The sequence below is a fragment of the Mustela erminea genome, chromosome 8 (assembly GCF_009829155.1).
Source record: "Mustela erminea isolate mMusErm1 chromosome 8, mMusErm1.Pri, whole genome shotgun sequence".
In the NCBI taxonomy this organism is placed as follows: Eukaryota; Metazoa; Chordata; class Mammalia; order Carnivora; family Mustelidae; genus Mustela; species Mustela erminea.
This window is the reverse complement of record NC_045621.1, coordinates 82467688-82489196: the sequence shown is the minus strand read 5'-3', so window position 1 is coordinate 82489196 and position 21509 is coordinate 82467688. Positions and strand designations below refer to the sequence as shown.

General features: G+C 36.7%; 1 protein-coding gene across 2 annotated transcripts in view; it reads left to right on the top strand.

Annotated features, from left to right (window-relative positions):
• The first annotated feature begins 917 nt into the window (after window positions 1–917).
• The window catches only part of ACVR2A (activin A receptor type 2A), an 84847-nt gene continuing 64255 nt past the window's right edge, over window positions 918–21509 (top strand). For both annotated transcript variants that reach the window (XM_032354063.1, XM_032354062.1), the window contains exon 1: window positions 918–1178. In XM_032354063.1, coding sequence (XP_032209954.1) covers window positions 1124–1178 — 55 coding nt within the window. In that variant the 5' untranslated portion in view covers window positions 918–1123. The remainder of the gene's footprint in view (window positions 1179–21509) is intronic.

Here is a 21509-nt window from a genome sequence, read left to right as displayed (position 1 = left end):
GACGCCCCCCGGAGTCACCGGCCACCCACCCCGCCTCAGGCTCCGGTTTCTCTTGGGTTCCCATTGATCAGGCTGGTGTACGTTCCAGAGAGGCCAGTGGGGCGCAATTAGAAAACCGGGCGCTCCACGTCCCCGACTGCATCAAGTCACCCACCCACTCGAGCCCCACAGCCCAGGAGGCCGAGCAGGCCGGACGCCGAGGCCTCGCGGTAGCGAGCCTCCATCCGCCCCGCCTCCTCGCCCTCCAGCCGGCCCCGCCCTCGCACTCACCCCTCCCCCGCTCCCGCCTCGCTTCCCCGACAATCTCCTCGCGCTCCCGGCCCGGCACGCGCGCTGCGCCGGGCCGCCGCTGCCGCCACCGCCGCCGCCGCCGCCGCCGCTGCTGCCCTACCGCCGCCGCCGCCGCCGCCGCGCCGCGGCGGAGCGTTTCTCCGCGGTGCCGGGCTTCCAGCTTCGGACCGGAACCGGAAGTCTGGGGGGCGGGGCCGGCGGAGGCCAGGGGACCGAAAACGCGGCCGAGCCCGGAGCCCGGAGCCGGAGCCAGAGCCTGGACCAGAACTTGGCCGCCGCTAGCACCGCTGCCGCCGCCGCCGCCCGCTGCTCCTTCTCCGCGCCGCAGCTGCCTCGGCCGCCACGGCCGAGAGCTTGGCCGCCAGTGGTCCGCGGACTTTGGGTGTCCGGGTTGAAGGTCGGTCCGGACGTCGGACCCAGCTCGGTTCCCGGACTGTCCGGGCGGCAGCGGACGCCACCGCCGCCGCCGCCTCGTCGCCTCAGCCTGGCGTTTTGTTCGGAGAGACCCGAGAGGCGAGCGGAGCTGACAGTGATTTTGACAGTGATTTAAACGCGCTTTTGTTGTTGTTGGCTTTTCGTTGTTTGGTTTTGTGTGTTGTGCGTGTGTGTGGCGGTTTTTCCCCCGTGGTGCATTTTTTTTTTTTTTTTATTGTTGTGCTCCCCCCCCCTTTTTTTTTTCTTTTTTTTAACCCCGTGAACGTTTTTTTGGTCGGGGCTTCCGAATATGTTTTATGACGGTTGATTTTACACCAGGAGGTTTGTCTCCGAGGAAGACCCAGGGAACTGGATATCTAGCGAGAACTTCCTACGGATTCCCCGGCGCCTCGGGAAAATGGGAGCTGCTGCAAAGTTGGCGTTTGCCGTCTTTCTTATCTCTTGTTCTTCAGGTAGGTGCATGGAGCGTGGCGCGGCAGGGCTGCTGCTGCTGCTGCCGCCACCGCCGCCGCCGCTGCTGGCGGCCGCGGTTGTTGTTGGCCGCGGTTGTTGTTGGGTCCGCGAGCTCCAGTGGAGCCCGGGGAGGTTTTCCCCGACCTGGAGCCCCTCGGCTCCGACCCCCCAGGTCTGATTGTGATCTGGACATCTCCATGAATGCTTCTCGTTTTGAGTTAGGTTGGCGAACTGATAAGAGTGACTGCTCTGTTGTGGAAGTGAGAAAGTCATGGTTTGTGGCCATAACATTGGATGACAGCGCTGGTTGGGTTGCAGTTAAGCCACAAATACCACAAGTGACAATCTATGCAAAGGTTTGAGACCCGAAAGGCGTTTTCCAAAATGCCATTTAGTGTGGCATTCTCCAAAATAAGGGTGTTTTATTTTAATGGTCTTTTAATTAGTGCTTCACCAGTGACTATCACGACAGAAATCTGGGCAGTTGTTACTTAATTTTGACCGTGAGAAACAATGCATCATATCAGCAATTTCATCTGGGTCTCCCCTTATGTTTTCTTAAACTTCAGTGTCCAGCAGTGTTAAAAATAGTTATAGTTGTTGTTGTTGGAGTATTAACAATAACCTAGTGCAGAAGAGGTATGCTGCTGTGTTGGTAATGTGCTGGCTTTCAACCACCATTTATGTGCTCTTTTCTGGCATAGATTTTGCTTACCTACGGAATACTTATTTTAAACGCGTTGTATTGAAGCATTGTTTTTGGTTTAGAGCAGCCATTTGAGATTGTTCATACTGTCAAATACGCTATAGTCATAAAATAGGTTTTGGCCCAAGGTTGGAAGAATAATTAGGTCCTTTTTTATTTGAAATTTTGATTTTGTGAGAACGTTCTATGCTTGCAACCAGTGGTTGGAAAACTATCTAGTCTTTTGTATTTGAAATTCTGTAAATGAATACAACCTAGCTCAAAGGTGTGCAAATGTACATAACAGGGGAGTTAGTTTGATAGATGAAACAATTTTAAAGTCGCAATGGATCTCTTGGTCATAAAATTCAATATATTCAGTTACTAGGTTGTGAGAGAGAATTATGGGGGGGGGACGAATTGACAGGTTTCATGGCCATGTCTTTATCTCCTTTGCTAGAGGGAAATTAGAGGGTGTTAGTCTTTTCTTTGTGTACCTCTGTGGTGTGTGTGTGTGTGTGTGTGTGTGTCCATCTTCCCAACCCCCTCTTTTAATAGAATCTTTTGTAATGTATAGAATTTTGCTGAATGGTTCATTTCCTTGTGGTTAATAAATGGATAAAGTCTAGTCTTATGTCTGTAGTGGTATTGATCAGTTCCGGGTGGGCTAAATGTGTTGTGAAATGGCGATCATTGCCAGAGATTAACCAAAGAATCATGTCTGTTTAAATGGAAGAAGGAACATGCTTAAGGCAGGCTGACAGTTCTTTTTGTGCGCGGTTTGGGGAGGAAGATAAACAATGGTCTCTCTGAAATGAATGAATACCTTGATAACATTAAACCTCTTGCTTTTGTAACATGACTTAACTGTGTAGTTTTTATTTTTCCTGTAGTACTCTCTCTTCTGTGTTTCTGTATGTTCTGGTTGGTGAACTCCTCTTGTTCAAATCCCTTTCTCTGATCTCCTGCCCTTGAGGAGGAGGGGCATCATGGCCACTGACCAAGGAATTGTGGACATTATTCCCTCCCAATCCCACCTGAATCACACTAATTGGTGAAGGGGGTTATTCTTGAGCAGTCTCAAGGTATTACTTCTGAGAAAGCAGGCTGTCGCTACAGATCTTACAGCTTCCTCTGCTTGGTTTAGAAGTAAAAAGAATAGAGCATTAGTTTTTTGTAGGATTATTTTCCGTGGGCCAGGAGGTTAATAGCTAAAATTTTGAAATACAGTAGTTTTCTTGCTGTAGAGCATATATATGTGTGTATATATATATATATATATATAGCACACAGAATTACATAAAACTGGTAATAAATGTTGCTTAGTTTTTTTTCAAATAATTCCTAGTTGAACTAAAATATAATTCTATTGAAGATAATTGAAATCATCTTAAAGACTTTAATCCATATTTATGTATGAAGATTTTTAGTTCCTAAAATATCTGATTTTTAAAAGGCTTTGTTATGAATTAAATACACTTTAAAAGATTATTATGTTTCTTTTTTTAATTGATTTTTCTATGTAATATGTAAGCGGGCATGCTGGAAGCATGAGGATGACTGTTTTCATGAGAATTTAAAAATTTCTCAAGTTGTCAGTTTTTTGTTTCTGGATATTTGATTTTTTTTTTTAAGCAAATGAAAAATTGTAGTAAAGATCTGTTGTATTTCAGGTTTTTAGGATGAATGTTTACTGTTTTCTTTAGTATTTTGCAGACTTTGATTTTCAGTTTCCATCCCATGGTGAATATACTAGAAGACTGATTTTGCATACTAATCCTGTACGATATGACCAAGTATATAATTTTTTAATGTAATTCCAGAGAAAACATTTTTGAGTTATGCTTTCATCTTCAAATGCCTTCAGATTCCTTCTGTATTTGCACTTTTTCATTCTTATCCTTTCTCAGATTCTGTTTCAAAACACAAATGTACTTAGATTTTTTGTTTGTTTTTAAAACATTGTGGTTAATTTGTATCTTCACCATTTGTTAAACTGTGAGTTTAATTCTTGCTCTAGTACTTAGGTTTATCCTACCTAGAATGATGAGCTACTGTGGTATTTGAGTTGCACTAAGTTGAGAATTTGTTTGAATTTCTGTGCAGACTGGAGCAGTCTGGTCCATATATTCGATGAAATAAGAAATGGAGATAAAGTAATTTTATGCATTTCCTTTACTTCACTTAGGCAATAGAGTGTGTGTGTGTGTGTGTGTGTGTGTGCGCGTGCACACACTCACGCCTATGTATGTTTCTGTGAGCGAGTATATGTGCAGTTGGAGAGAGAATTGGCAGTATAGTGAATCTTCTGAGACTCCACTGAACTTTGGCTAACAAGTGTTAGATATTAAATGCTTTCTTTTCTGCAGGCAGAACTGCTTAAATGTAGTCTGTGATCAAATTCAAATACAGTATATTAGAACATCAAAACCAGAAGAGAAACAAAACAAACTCCCTCCCCTACCAATTCTTGTTGATTTTTTTTCTACTTGTAAGCCAGTATTTCTCAAGTTTCGGTGTCTTTTGCTCTCTGCCCCTACACCTCTCCCAGGAGGCATTTGAAGACATATTTGGTTGTCACAACTGTGGGGTACTATATGCTACTAGCATCTAGTGGGTAAAGGGCAGGAATGCTGCTAATTATCCCATAATGCACAGGACAGCCTTACACAATGAAGAGTTACGTGGCTCAAAATGTCAATAATACTGAGGTTGAGAAGCCTTACTTTAAACTCTTCATTTTTAAAAGTATTATTATATTAATAAAAGGGTCCTGCTTTCCATTCCCACAATCATCCAAATTTTATAAGGATATGCTGTTGTTCTTGAGGTGATTTTGTATTGAAAGCTTTCATCTTTTCATTGTCTTTTAGAATTAGAATGATTATATTAGAAAAACTGACTATTGGTGTATCATCTTACGATATTTTAATAAAAATAATTTGCTAAGTTTTGAATAAACTCTCCAGATCCATTGCTTTGCTGTGATGGAAAGCCCATGAAGACTGTGTATTCCTGAATAGGATGAATAATTGCTTGAAGTATCAGGTTTAGTTATATTTGCTTTTGATCCAGTAGTTTCTTTGCTGTGATAATTATCTTTAAGGATATTTCCTTTTATCCTTATTAAAATCACTGTTTGAGCTGTGTGGTGGCAGCTGGGTTGTGTGTGTGAGAGAGAGAGAGGGAGAGAGACTAAAAGTTTCATATGGAAGAAATATGTACACTATTACATGTGCCTGAAAGATCTCAAAGTATAAATTCAGGGTGTGATTCTTTTTTTTTTTTTTTAAGGCTTTTTTTTTTTTTTTTTCTGTTCTTTAATTTGAAGAAAGTTTTAAAGTGGTTTCTTAATTACATAGTTTTCTGGAGAATCATTGGCTGGGTTTTGGTTATCATTAGACTCATTTAGGTTATACTAATTAATATTCTATGATCTATCGTAGACCCTTGTCCTTCTTAAGGTTAAAAATTGACCATAATTAATAAATGCTTACTTTGTTTTGAACTCTGGTTTTAAGGAAGTGAACCTAGCCAGGATAAGAATTAAAGTGAAAAAGTGTAAGTAGCATTACACCATTGAAAAGAAAAATTCTGAAATCACTCCCACAAAAAGTATGCAAATAAGCTTCATACTATCTTTGTAACACACCTCCCCATACATATATATCTTTGGTACTACTGACATCTTCACCTTTTGGGTTCACTGTTTCATGAGAAGTAAAGCACAACTAAACCAAATGAGATTTTAATAATCTCTAAATGTTCCTTTATATTCTAAAATTATTTTCTTGCTTTTTTAACTTTTTAAGTAGTATGCTCTTATTTCTCATCTTTGGTGTCTCAAAAGCCTGTGATTTGTATTTGTCTTTTCATGCTGTCTTATGTGGCTATGTGTCCTGCATAGTTTCTCTTAGATAGTAATTTAGGTAAGCTTAGCAATATTTGATATTAGGGTCAGTAGTACTCTTTCACTTTTTATTCTGTTATTCTGTAACTCATACTTTCTTCCATTTCCTTTCCTCTTTATGCCTGCTTTGTTTATATTCTTTTTTTCCTTCTGTACTTCCCTCTTCTGTAGGCTGCTTTGCTTGTGGAACCCACTTGTTGCTTAGCATCAGGTGTGGCTCAAGAGGGCTCACACATGATTTAAATGAAAACAGATTCAATTGAGAATGTTTGAGAATTGACCAGATAGTCTTTTCTACTGTTCTTTCATTTGTTGGGTTTCTGAGATATCACACACACACTTGGGAGTAGTGTTACTCTTTTGGAATCCAGTGGTTTCAACTGTAGATTGCTCTTATAACCTTTTTTTGAAGGGGAGAGGGGCAGAGGGAGAGGCGCAACACAGGGCTTGATCTCATGACCCTGAGATCATGACCAGAGAGGAAGTCAAGAGTCCAGCACTTAACCCACTGAGCCACCCTGGTGCCCTACTCTTACTCCTTTTTTAAATATTTGGTTTTCTTTAACTCTTTGCTGCTTTCAAAAAGTCTGCCTTTTGTTGTTGTTCATTCCTCATCTCTGTTTAAGCCAAAATTTGACCAGACCAGGGAATATATTTATTGCCACAGCTGGGACCACAGACTTCCTCTGTGGTAGATTTAATTCTGTTAGGTTATAATGCTCATGTCTAGACAGAACATTGATTTCAAATTGACTATTGAACATGAAAGTTCCAGTAATAGTGTATATAGGAAGGAGAAGAAGTCAAGAAGGTAAAGAAACTACTGTAGATAGCAATTGACTTTCTGTCATTCTCCAACTGGATTTCTGTTAGTCACTTTCATATATCTAAATGTGATCTAAATATGGTATATCTAAATGCATCTAGTATCACGTTTTGTTTAATGAAGGGTCTAAAAGAAATGTATTGTCTTTGAGATTGGATTTTTAAAAACTATTAGAATGATGGGCTTAAAGGAAAAAATTTGGAGGTTCTTTTGGATACTGGACAAGAATGTGATCACAGTGGTCAGTAGACTCTGGTTCTGGTGTCAGCACTGCCACTGTCCAGCTCATCTATCATTTTTCTTACCTGAATTATTGTAGTACTTTTCTAGTTAAGACTGGATTCCTATCATTGCGTCCTCTCCCTTTCTGTCCACATATAACTTCCAATTGACCTCATTAAAAAATAAATCTAAATATGTCACTCCTGCTTTAAACATTTCCCTGTAAGTCATCTTTAGCCTAAAATCTAGTCTTAGAATTGCATGTACTTAGAATGGTGCTTTGTCATTTGGTTCCTGCTTGTGTTCTTTAACCTCTTGGTATAGTGGCTTGGAGGATGGGCTCTGGAGTTAGACTTCCTATGTTTACATCCTGGCTTCTCAGTTTAACCTTGGGCAAATCACTTTACCTTTTGTGCTTCAGTTTTATCATCTACAAAGTGGGGGTATTAATAGTGACTACCTCAGAGAGTGGTTTGAGGATTAAATATCACATAAATACTAGGTATTCTGCTGTGTCTCCTCCTTAGCATGAGTCCTATATTCCAGCTATACAAACTTGACTCACAGTTTTTTGAATGTGTCATCCTTTATTGTATATCAGTATGGTACCTTTGTATAGGTTAGTTCTTCCTTCTTTACCTGGCCAACTCCTTGTTTTTAAGACCAAGACTAAAACTCCTTGTTTTTTAAGACTAAAACTCCTTATTTTAAGACTAAGAAGTATCACCTGCTTAGAAACAATTTTTATGCCACCCAACCCATATTTAGTTGCTTTCTATTCTAAATGACCTTTATTCCAAACGTTTATTTACCTCTATACATGTTAGACTGTGAGCTCTTCGAAGACATCTTCTCTTTATCGACAGACCCAGTTCTAGAACCTGGCACATAATAGGTGCTGAAGAAATGTTTAGTTAATGAATGAAGTGAATTTTTTTCATTTCTTGGCCTGGGTTTTCCATTTATGTATTAAAGCAATAAACTTGAATTAGATTATTTCTGAACTTTTTTCCTTTTCTAAAAGCTTTATGATTCTATAATCTTAAGGTTAGAGTTTAATAGTAATATTTTATTAAGAGAAAATGATTTTGCTGGTTGTTTTTGGGTACCTTAAGTTCTGTTCACTTTTTTAACATGCTGTGTTTCTGATCCTTAGATAAAATCTTTTAATATAATTTGAATCACACAGTTTAGAAGGCATTTTAGAGATCTTCAGGTTCTGTGTCTTTCAGCTTTTTTGACCATAACCCACAGAAGGAAATACACATTGCTTCATAATGCAGTTCCCATTTACATGAATATGTATATATATCAGAAGTAGAAGTTTTGAGAACTAGCTCTTACTGTGTGTAAGGCTTTTATTTATTTTTATATTCTGTTTCACTAATTTTTTTATTGTAATCCATTAATTAATTCAATGATCAACTAATGGATTCTAAATTCCTAAGAAATAGTGACCTAGTTCAGCAATCCCTTATTCTATCGAATTCTCTGAGAAGGAAACTGCGTAGTAAACATGTGCATTGAAAAGTATGTGTACCGAAAAACGTGCTCATTATTTAATCTACAATAGAGAATGTGTACTTAGGTACAGAATATAGGGAAAACTGGTCCTAAGAGAGAACATGTACCTGCTCTGGCTGAGCTCTTATTTCTTATGGATTCTCTGCATAAATTAAGGATACACAAAGGTTCCAAAACAAAATTAGATTGTAATTTTGAAGAGTTAAGATTTTTCTTCATTCAGGGAAGGCTTGCTGGAGGACATAGATCTTAATAATAGGGGGAAAAATGTCTTGGCAGGGTTGAGAGGGATGTTTACCTTAATATGAAGGAAAAGGCACAAAATAGAATCCAGGAGCACAGAGAGCATTTGCCAGTAAACTTGACCATGGATAGAAGACAAGATGAAGGAATTTTGACTAAATCTGAGGAAGAGATTTATGTGATGAGAAGATGTTTATAATTGCTTGAAGAAGTAAAACGATCTCATTTGAGTGGGTTAAATCAGAGAAAAAGTAATTAAAACTAAGAGAGATGCAGATCTTGATGGAGGTCCCCAAAATATGATATATTATGTGTATATGTATACACATACATATATATAGAATATAGGATAGAAGAGCAATTTGAAGATTAAAGTAGGATGGTAGTGCTACTAAATAAAATTGGTAAAGAAATATCAAACCAGAAGAAAATAGGGAGCATTTTCATAACTAAAGAAATTCTACAGACAGGTATAGATTTAGATTATAAGCATGAATGAAAATACAGACATAGATTTGGAAAAATAGAATACATAGAAAAGATGAGCACATGTAGTGTTCTTTTATGGGGGCAGAGACACTATGATGGTATGTCTTTATTGTAAAGAACTCTGAGCACTCATGGTTCATTATGTTGTTTGTATTTAAATAATGGTCAGATTATAGTAATCACAGTTATTGCTCATACTGGCCATTCAGATTACATTCTTTGAAATCTGCATAAGTCATTTTCTGTAGATTTAGAAACTTTTTTGATTTGGTATTCATTATTTGTTTCTGAATCCTAACCTTTTCAGTACCGTTCTTTCACTTTCTTCTTTGGTTGACTATTTTCTTAGTAGCTATAGTCACATTGGGAATCATTTTATTCTCTAATTTGTGAAAGAAAATAAATGTAAAGCAATAAGATAATTATTAGAAGTTCCCATTAGGGAGTGGTTGTTTTTTAAAACATTTAAAAAACGAACCATCTTTACATATTGTAATAAAAGTAAGCCTGTCTATATATAAAACTTTGAGGGAGGAGTTTTCCTACCTAGGATTAGCAACTTTATAATATATATTTTATAGAAATGAAACCTTTATTGGGAAATTCTTGGTCTTCACGTCGTTATCATTATACGTGATCTTCACATCTATATGATTATACATGATAAATCAAATTTTTTCCAAAGCACTATTTTAAGAGAAGTGGGTATGGGTGAATTATGAAATTTTGGCCAGTTTCTAAAGCTCTTAGATTAATTTTTTAAATTTGTGAACAAAGATGTATTTAATGAAATAATATGCCCTATAACACAGTAGCTGGTTCATAGTAGATATTACATACACCCATATTCATTTGTCTTCATTCGTATCTTAAAGTCCCATTATTAAGAATATTGTGTGTAAAACATTTAAAAATATAGATTCAGTTTTTGGGAGGTATTTTTAAGTTTGCTGGTAAATTATTTATCCATTAATATGAAATAATATTCTGACTAACTGATTTAGCCAAAGAAAATATCAATACAGAGTGCCAAAAAGGAGTCAGGAAATATCTAGAACATTCAGATAAGATTTTTTTTTTTTTAAACAGAGTTCTTTAAGGTCTCATTGTTGTAGAATGCATTAAAGGAAACCTCGAAGTAAATTTTCTTTTCTATTTATTGGAATTGAAAATATTTTCATAATTTCACTTAAAACTTAAGTGTTTTAAAATTTTTCATGTAGAAGTAAAGTCTTGAAAGATTCTCAAGTCTGTTTTTGGGTAACAGCTACAAGCTTCAAAAACATAATCGTTAAAGTTTTGAGATCAGTATTTTGAATGTGATATAATAGTATCTTGAACTAAAACTTAAAGAGTCTCATTTAGATACCTATTTTGTTACTCACTCTTCTTTCACCTTGGCAATCACTCAGACCTCACTTTACTCATCCTTAAATTAAAGAGAGTGAATTAAGTATTCATTTATTAACAAATGTTGAACTACATGCTAGACATTGCTAAGTGCTTGGGATGCAGCAGTGAACAAGACAGATATGATTATGCGCATATGGAGCTTACAGTCTTAAAGTCAGTAGCCAAATGAATAAAATAATTACAGATTGCCATATGAATTCTGACAGAAGCAAACAGGGTACTCATAGGATAGCTATTTGCCTCACATCCATACCACAAATCTCTAGTTACTTAGCTTATCTACCTATTTATTCTCTGCACTTTCCACTACAGGAGTATAAACTTTTAGAGGGGTGTGTCACTTTTATCATAATACTCTCCGGGGATAGCACAGTTTCTGGCATAAAGTAGAAGCCTGCTTGTCTGCCTGAAGAAGTGAACCCAGGCTCCGGACTAGAGAGAGAGACAGGGACCTGATCATGCAGGGCTTTGATCTAATGTAGGACGGAGTTAGAATAAAATCCAAAGGGCAAAGAGTTTTGAGGAGGAGCTAGATCTGGGTTATATGTTGAGATCACTTGGGAGCTCTCTGGAGAGTATATTGGAGGTATGTAGAAGCGAAGAGGTGAGAGTGGGAGGCCGTTTTATCAATCTAACCTAAACTGTACAGATTCTCTAAGATCCTATCTACCTCTGAACGTTGTATTCTCAAACTTGCCTGTACTGTACTTAACCAGTCTTCCTCTTAGATTTTCTTAGTCATCCCATATTTGTCCTACTTATTATTTCTTAAAAATAAATGGATAGGCTTATTGTGCATCTGAAAAATTTGAATACATCATCTCAAAAAAAAAAGCTAAAAAAAAAGAGGTAATAAAACACAGAGTTTGTTGAATTTTTCTGGAAAGTTCCTATATTTAGATTTTGTGCATTTGCTAATTTATATTCTTATTTACTAAGCATTCCTGTTTCTGTGAAACTTTGACTTTACACCTTTTCAATATGCTTATTTTTTTACAAGATCATCTTTTTATTTTAAACATGTAATATATTCTATTGTTGGTGTTGTTGAAAATTCAGAAGTAGAAACAACATATTTTATCTTAATTCTTAGGAATTTGATACTTTACAGGTTATCAAGGTCTTAAAGTCTGAAAGGATAAGTAGTTAATACTGTGGGTTCTTATTTTTCCTCTGGGCTATGGCCTCTAACTCTAAGTAGTCAGCTTGAATATTTTTATCTGTGAAAGATTTCAAGTCTGTACTGTTGGTAGGAGGGGGAGGTGGTGCTTGGCACAGGGAAATCAACTCTATATTGGCAGAAGTTCAGCAGCATCATCTCTGACTAGGAAAAACTGTATTATTACATAGAGATAAAGCCAGAAGAGACATTAAACTTTACTGAATTTAAAAATATAATGGTGGCTGCCTCTTTTCATTTGGTTTCTCTCATTATGGAAGCAGGTAAAGCTAACTGTCTTTGGTAAGCCACCTTCTATAAAGAAGTGTAGTTTCACTCTGTAAATATTAGAGGCCATTTTATTTATTATTACCTTAAGTAAAGTAGTTCTAGAAAAATAACAGGTTGGCTAGATTTTTGTGTTCGTTGGTCCTGGAGTTTCATACTGCATTTTTTGTGAATAGAATTTGCTAATTGTTTTTATTTAAGCTAAGACTTGGAATTTCTTGTGCAGGTACACTTTAAAATAATATGGGGAGAAATGAAAAGTCAAAGTTAAAAGAGAATGATAAATAATGAATAAGGGCCGTTGTGAGATAACTTAAACAAGATGAACAGGGTAATAGTAAAGTTACCTGATTAGTAGGCATTCAGAAGTAGAATAAAACACCTTTCTTTGTGACTGGGAAAATGATTAAATAGCTACTGATCATCCTTTTATTCTGCATAAATGTTACATAACAAATCTTACCAGCTGACCTTTTTTTATTCTCTTATTTATTTCTTTAGAGGTACATAAACCTTGTTTGGGTGTTGAATCAGGAAATTCACTGCTAATTGTTTGTTGAAATGTAAATAGAGATTGTCTACTAGCTGAGAGAGCTAGAAATAATAGAAATGATTAAATTAGGCTCTAACTGCTGAGAGGGCCTAACAGAGTGTCAGGTACTGTTTTTTCTAGTAACTGCCTCTATCAGAGTGATTTTTATGAGAATAAGCTACTCAAGCTGATCCTCACTTCAGAAAGATGGGATAAAATTAAAAGATTAGGATAAGAGAAGTGTTGGTTATACTTCTTTCTTTTTTGAATCAGTGAAGGGTGGTTTTGATCTTTTATCCACAGATCTTACCTTTTGCAATATTGTAGCCAGAGCATAGCCCCACTCCAAGAATTGTAATCCTAGTTAGCAACATATATTTAGCAGCTTTGATTAAACAGTATTTTTAAATTAATATCTAGTCTTGTTTCTGTGAAAGGGAAAGATAACAGCTCACCAAGCCAAAGAGTAGAAGAAATCAGAAGAGCCTAGTCTGTTACAGATTATAGAATTTTCTACCTTTGGAATCTATTGTTGGCGAGTAAGGGCTAGTTGATAGCAATAAAAGTTAATCTTGTTGGTACAAATGTAGCTGTTATAAGTGAATAGTATTAATTAAGAAGGTCCTTCATCTCAAATTCAGTGAAAGTAATTAATTATGCAGTTCTTGGACTGGTATAGTAGAAAAGAGCAGACATTCTTTAGGGAGAAAACTTGGGTGTTGGGCCTTTTTTTTTTTTTTTTTACCATGGTGTGATAAACCATTTGACCTTGGAAAAATTCCATAACCTTGATTTCTTCATCTGTAAAATGGAGTTCATAATACCTACCTGACAAAAGTAAGGTGAGGATCAAAGGCGACATACATAACCACAAGCACATTCACATATACACTTGAAACTTTGTAAACATTGAGTTATTATTCCAAATATTTGTAATTGGGGCTTCTGGGTGGCTCATTTATTAAGCATCTGCTTTCAATTCAGGTCATGATCCCAGGGTTCTGGAATACAGCCCTGCATCAGGCTCCCTGCTCCACGGGAAGCTCCTTCTCCCTCTCTCACTCCCCCTGCTTGTGTTCCCTCTCTCACTTTGTCAAATAAATAAATAAAATCTTACCCCCAAACCCCAAATATTTGTAATTAATGCAGTGATTTTTTTCAAGGAGAGCAATAGAGTGCTAGGTTCAAGTGAACTATAATAACAGTTCTCATTCAGCCTTTGTGATTCTTCATCAGTAGACATTTATTTTTGCATTGTGAATAAAGGGGTTAATTCTATAAACAACTGAATATATGGTAAAATATTAGAGGAATGTCTGATGCTTATAGTGACCTTAAAGGCATTGCTTGATATAGCCCTTCTCCAGGTTCATCTTTTGCCTTAGTGGTTCCTACAACAAACCAAGTGCTTTTTATTCCTAGGAGCTTTTGTTTTCACTTGCCTTCAGTGAATACTTAGGAGTAGGGGACCGTATCTGACTTACTCACTGTAGTTTCCCCAGCGTCTGACACATAAAAGGTGCTTAACCAATATTTGTGAATGAATATTGAATCAAATACTAAGGAGTTCACAGACTTTTTGTAAAGGGCCAGATAGTAAGTATTTTAGGCAATCTCTTTTGCAACTATCAGCTCTGCCAGTTTTAACACAAAAGCATTATAGACAGTACATAAATGAATCATTCTGACTGTGTTCTAATAAAACTTTATAGATAATGGAATTTGAATTTTATGTAATTTTCATGTGTCATAAAATATTCTTTTGACTTTTTTTCAACAATTTAAAAATGTAAAAATTGTTGTTCAGGGATTGTACAAAACAGGCTCCCGGCTGGATCTGATCCATGGGCAGTAGTTTAGCAACCTCTAACATAAGACATGGTATAAATAGCACCCCTTCTCCCAACATAGAAGTATTTTATGTTTTAAAAACTTTGTTGGGAACCTAGGAGGAATTTTCTTATAGGATCATTGTCACATATTTTGGGTAAGTTCTCTCCCAGACTAATCTACAAGCCTTTTTTACCTCCAGTGTCTTTTATTCCAGCAGTACAACTTTGCCCCTCAGCAGTCACACTGTTTCTGAGAGAAAATGGATATAGTATTCTTTCTTGGGCCAGAAGAAAGACAGACTTTCTCCTCAGCACCTATCAGAATTTCCTTCTTCCAGGATCTCTCTTTTTCTACCTGGAAAGTGTCTGGCTTCCTGGGTCTCCAGTCAGGTGGTATGATGACAAGGCTAAAAAGACATTTGTGTATGTGATTAGGGAGGAGGGCGTGAAGGGAAAAGGGTCGCATGGGGACCAGAGAGAAGAAAGAAAATAGAAAATATTAGAGTGATCATACATAGTAAGGGTAGTATTTTGTGAGATAGTATCGTGTGTGTGATTATATGTATATATGTACTGGATCACAATGAAAAATGTGTTTCTTACAGTGGTTTGTGGTCAGAAAGTTTGAAAGCCTGTATTGATCCTGAGATCTCCCCTGTACCAACCCCTATTATATAAGAGAACCAAAAGAAAAATTGAAAGGAAATCTTTACTGCTTGGTATAGTGTGTTTTGGGTTGCTTTATTGAGGTAGTTATCTGTTTTGTAGATGGGAAGATGGGGTGTTAAACTAATGAGCGTCACAAGTGAGAACAGACACTTAACTTTTTAGAATATGCACTTCTTCCATTATACTGTATTGTTTTTACTGTAGGGAATGAAGCTATGTATGACTTCCATTGTGTTTCAGAGGACAAAAAAAAATCTTAATAGGTGGCAACTCACCAGGTTTCTTGAGACAAAGCATTAGCTTAAGTATTAGGACAGGGCCACTGGAAGAAAATGATTAGGAGCTCTGTGTGAAGAACTATATGATGTATAAGAAAGGAGGAGTCTGTATCATTTTGCCTTAATTTTTTCTTCTTCCCCATGTGTACTGCTAGCCCTGCTCCTTCATACCTCACCAGCAGTGTGGGCTTTTAACTCACACCAGCAACAACAAGGGCTTGAGGATGAGGTTTAGTGAGGAGGAGTAATATAATCTTGTCTTTAGTTGAAAGGAGAATAAGGAGGGAAACCCAAGTAGCAGGGCCACCTGGCCATCTGAATGGGTTGGCTATTCCCAGGTGGCGATTTAGAAGTGGGTATAGGTAAAACAGGGGCCGCTGTTAATCATGTTACAAGCAGAAGTCTTGGCTTTGGAGACTAGTAGCTTTGATATGCTAATTGAGAATAGTTCTTTTCTAGTTATTAAGGAGAAGCTACTCTTAAGCAATACTCAGTCCAGATTTAGTTACCCATTTTAAGTACTTAAAAATTATATTAAATGTCTAAGCCATCTCTCTCTTATATACTTTGTTAGCAAGTATGGTGAAAAACTAATTATGCTAATTTTGATCTCTAACTTGATTTGGAATTGTCTTGGGAAGAAAAAGATTGATCGGAAGGCTATTGTTCTTAGAAAATTAAGGAAACCTAGCAGACAGGTAGATACCTGGTTAATTGAATGGATAGGTGACAAACCCTATAAAATATGCTAATCTTTCTCAAGCTGGTTTGGAGGTCTTGATTTTACAGTGGGAATTACTAATTTATATAGAGTAAGTTTCAACAGGTAATATCTGAAGACTTGGACTTAATATTTTATCCTTCTTGGTTACCCCTGTGGTACTCCTTACCATATTCTGTATTAGAATTGCTTGTTAATGTGCCCATCTATATCAGCTGACTGTGAGTTCTTTTAGATTCTTTCAGTGTAGTGCTTGGTGTTCAGTGTAGGTTAAGAGCACTGGAGCCAGAGCGCCTGGTTTTGTATTTTGGCTCCATTATTTTCTAGCTGTGTGATCAAGTTATTTTTCCCATCTGGAAAATGGAGATAATGATAGTACTCTTTTATACAGTTGTTATAAAGTGTAGATGAGTTAATATACATTAAGTGCTTTGAATGATATCTGGCATGTAGTAAGCATTGTAAATAACTCAGAAACAATAGTTGAAAGATAAGACTGGTAGAAAATATTTGCAATATTTGATCATATCCGATGAAGGACTATTGTCCAAAATAAAGAACTCTTAGAACTCAATAAGAAGAAAACAAACAACCAAATTTAGAAATGGAACAAAGACCTTAACAGACACCTGACCAAAGAAGATGTACAGATGGTAAAGAAGCATATGAAATGATGCTTTTACATCATAAGTCATCAGGCAAATACAAATTAAAACAGACAATACTACATACCTATTAAAAAGGTCAAAGTCTGGAATACTGACACCACCAAATTCTGGGAAGGATGTAGAGCAATATGAGCTCTCGTTTATTGGGAATGCAGAATGGCACAGCTGCTTTGAAAGATACTTTGGTCGTTTCTTACATGCTCTTACCATAGGCTTCAAAGGAATTGAAAACTAAAGTCCAAACAAAAACCTGTACATGGATGTTTACAGCTTTATCCATAATTGCCAAAGTTTGGAAGAACCAAGATGTCCTTTAGTAGGTGAATGGATAAATAAACCGTGGTACATCTGGACAGTGGAATATTATTTAATACTAAAAAGAAATGATCCTTGAAGTCATGAAAAGACACAGAAGAAGCTTAAATACATGTTATAAAATGAAAGAGGCCCATCTAGAAAGGCTACATACTATATGATTCCAACTACATGACATTTGGAAAAGGCAAAATTATGGAGACTAGTAAAATGATCAGTGGTTACCTGGGGTGGAAAGGATGAATAGGCAAAGCACAGAGGATTTGGGGGATGGTGAAAATATTCTTCTATGATACTCTAATGATGGATGTGTGTCATTATACATTTGTCCAAACCCATAGAATATGCAACACCAAGAGTAAAACCCTAAGGTAAATTGCGGGCTTTGGGTGATTCAAATACATGTCAAGGTTCATCCTTGGTAACAAATAAAGCATTCTAGTGATGTTGATAATGCAGGAAGCTATGCATGTGTGGGGTCAAGGGGTATATGAGAAATCTCTGTACTTTCATTTTGTTGTGAACTTAAAACTGCTATAAAATTAAGTCTCAAAAAGTTGCAGCTGCTGCTGCTTACTGTTTTCTGTCTAGCACAGTGTCTAGCTTAAACAATTTATTGAACATGAACAAGTATAGTGTAGTAATTATAAAATTGAGGGAATTCTGATATATTTAGTGAGAAACTACTTTTGCAGATGGCCATCCTGTTCAGGATACTGTAGTGTTTGTTTTATTTATAATAGTTATATATTTATTGGACTCTGGTTAAATCTAGAATATCATTTAGTTTATCAGGGAAGAGTATTAACATTTTCAATTATGTAATTTGGTGGTATTTTATGTAGAGGCCTGGGGGGATCTTTTCAGAAAACTATAAAATAGAATGGAGTAGTATGTCATTCAGTAGTATATTCCCAAAGGATAGTACCTCAAAATCTTTCGAAAATGAGATGAAAACAAAAGGAAAGTGAGTGTGGTTGGGGAAATAAATGAAATTTCCAAAAGTGTATCTTACTTGATTTTTTTCAGTATTTGAGTATCAACATTTCTTGGAAGATAACTTCCATTTATATGTGTTTTCTAATTTTCTAAGTGATTTCATGTATGTTCCTATTTAATCCTATCTGAACCTGTTTGAGATACCTTTCATATTTTGTTTTGTTTTTTAGTTTAAGTCAGACCCTGTAATAACAGAATTTGCTTGAATTCACTAATCAGTGGAGCTAGTACATAAAGCCTCATTTTAAGTTCAGTGTTCTTTTGTAAAAGTAAAGAATGATAATTTTTTTCTCATCATCCTCTGCCGTTTCCCATCCTTAGTGGGGGGAATCTTTATAGTCATTTATAGAAGTAGTTGTTTTGTAAATAATCCTTGTACTACACTTTTGAGAAATCCATGGTTGGTGGGAAAGTGGGGAGCTGGAAGTAGCGATACAGCAGTAATAAACACCAAAGTGAGATCAAATTCTAGGGCAGAAGTTGTTTTGCTCTTTGCTTGATAGCTTGCTTGATGGCAACCACAAATCCACATATGTTAATTGTTGCTGTGGGTAAATCCTGCCTTTGATTGCTGCAGATGTTCTTTTCTCAATCACTTTTACTTTTGATTGAGAATGGTTAACAATTTTTTCCTAATGGGTCACTAATAGGTGAGTCCCATTACACATGTGCCAGAATTTTACATTATTAAATTCTTTGGTCAAATTGGAACAAGTTATGTCACAGCTCAGTCATTATGCAGAACGATAATATTATTAACGACTAACATTTGTTAAAGCTGCCATTTTTAATAGCCACCACTTATTATATGCCTTGGGCTAAGTGCTTTTAAGTTTCAGTGATGATGTGTGTGCCTCACCTTACAAGATAGATATTATTCCCATTTTATAGATGAAGAACCTGAGACTCAGTGACTTGCCTAAGGCCACATAACTAAATAAATTGCAGAGCCAAAGTATGTTATGTTGGTCTACAGGGCTTAAATCTATTCTTTCTATTGAGTCAGTTTTGAAGTGTATATTAAAATAGAAGTTACCAATTCCGGTGCAGTGTGATTTTCTTTGAACCTGTTCTGCCAAGGTTCCTGCCCCGTGTTCCCACCTTGACGGTAGCTGGTGTTGCTGTTACCCATTAAAACCTGTGGCGTAGGAAACAATGCTGAGTTATCAAATTGAGTTTTTGATGGCTTACTGTGGTTCCTGTAAGCTGATAAAGCAGAGCTTTCTCCGCCTCTTAAGTAAAAGTCCACAGCTGTTTAATTAAAGACTGAGGAACAGAAGTTGTTCCTTTTGTCTATACAATGAGCCAGAATCACAACTAGGTCAGAATTCATTTGCTCTGATCACTACTTGAGTAATTAGTGAATGAAAGGATCAAAGTAAATGCATCTTTTAAAAATGATTATACTTTGATTCAGAGAGGTTGAATTAATTGAATTTTCCTTGGGTAGAAGAAAACAAATCCAGATTCTTTTTGACTAATATTTGGAAAATAATTTAATGGTAGTAGAGGTTAATTGCTCACTTGGTGCCTGTTACCTATGCTGGGTGAGTGCGAAAGAACATATTAGGTAAGTATGAATGGTTCTGGCATTTGGATTTGTGGTTCCCTTGCCCACATTCATATTAAGACAGATTGATAAAAAGACAAAACACATACTTTGTTTTGCAAAATCTAAGAACTTAATTTTTCTGTTACTATAAATTCTAAATTATAGGTTAGCCTGCAGAAAACTGAAAGATGATGAAGAGAATAGGAAGAAAAGGAAATCCCTTATTTATTCTGGTTTCTTTTATTAGGAAGAATGAATAAAAGGTGACAAATGAGTAGTCAGAACTAATAAAGCCATAAGGATTTGGTTTGAATTGAAGTGACTGAATTTATAGAAAAACGAATATTGTCATATCCTTTATCTGTTTTGCTATAATTGAAATCAGCCAACATTTAAAGGGTACCTGCTGTTGTGCTTCTTAGTATGCCAGGTACTATGGAGAAAATGTAAAAGAAATATGAAGTCTTTGTTTAAGGAATAGTCACTTTGGAATGATAAACCTTAATACTCTAAAACACAATACACATTTTGAAACTTAAAATATAATACAAAAACATGTGACACAATTACTAAAATTAGTGATGGTAGGCACTAAGGGGCATTTTTGGAGGGGGGCGGGCTTTGGTTATCTTTTAGGACCTTACTAGGTATGCGATGCCATTCAGATTGGTCTAATCTTTTTGAGTCCTTCTTGGCTTTGTTTCCTCCTGAATTTAGTGCTGCTACAGTAAAAACACCATGAGGATAGGAATTATTGCCTTCTGTATTTATCATTGCATTCCAATGGTCAGTATTTTTTGAGCAAATTAATGTGAAAGGGTCTCTCTTTTTCCTGTCACTATCCAAGTTCTTTAAAGGTTTCTATCCTACTTTGGCCTCATATCTGTACCTTTTGTTTTCTCTTCAACCCATTGTCATCCTGAAGTAAGTGAAATAATTCCCTTAAAGATTAATGGTTTTCTAATTGGCTAATCTAAAGGATTCTTACCTATATTCGGTTACTACTTGACTTTCCCGTAACCTTGATGTTATTTTCTACCTGTTCTTGAAATTCTTTTGTTCCTTTGTTTTCCCAGTTTTTCTGACTAAAGCCCCCTCACTACCTCATCTCAATCTGCTCATCCTTTTAGTTTTGTGTTCCTCAAGAGTTAAATCCTTATAGAATTCTTAATCTACATATCCTCCCCTGCTGAAGTAATCCCATTTCTCATTTTTAAGTAAATGTAGATGTCCTGAATTAAATCTCTTACTTTGATCTCCATCTTGAGCTCCAGACTTATTTTTTAGTTATCCAGTAAACATTAAATATATGTCAGAAGTGGGAGTAGGGGGATGAATAAGACATAGCCTTTACCCTAGAAAACTCACAGTTTTGTTGGGGAATAGAGATTGGTAAAGTAGCAATTATGCAGCACATTCTATCTATATTAGAGTCCCTTGAGACTGCTGAAAAAGGTGGCCTAAATTCATTTTGGAGAGAGTCAGGTAATGTTTTCCCTCAAAGATGCTTAAAGTGTTTTTGAAGGATGATTAGGAGTTCACTAGGGGGACAGAGTGAGAGGAATATTTTATGTTGTCTTTGTCAGATCTGGTGGGTATGCATCCTGGTGTTGAGACAGCCTATTATGGAAGCCTCCAAGGTCTGAGAACATACAGCCTCAGAACAGAGAGTGAGCATCTTTCAGTGGAGCCAATGGCATGACCAGCAAAATGGTATTGAGCACTAAATCCAGAGGGAGAGAAGAGATTGTAAGGAGTGGAGAGTTAATAACAAAGCCCATCACTACCCAGTTAAAAGCAGTGTGTGTAAAGGAATAATTTAGATTAAGATTTATCCTTTTCTGTGTTAACCTGTTGTATATTGTAATAATGGTTTTGATAAAATAAAGCAGTACTTCTCAGGCTTTAATATGCATATAAATCATTTGGAGATAATATTAAAAATGCAGATTTTTGATTCAGTGTGTTTGGAGTCAGGCTTGAGGTTCTACATTTCTAACAAATT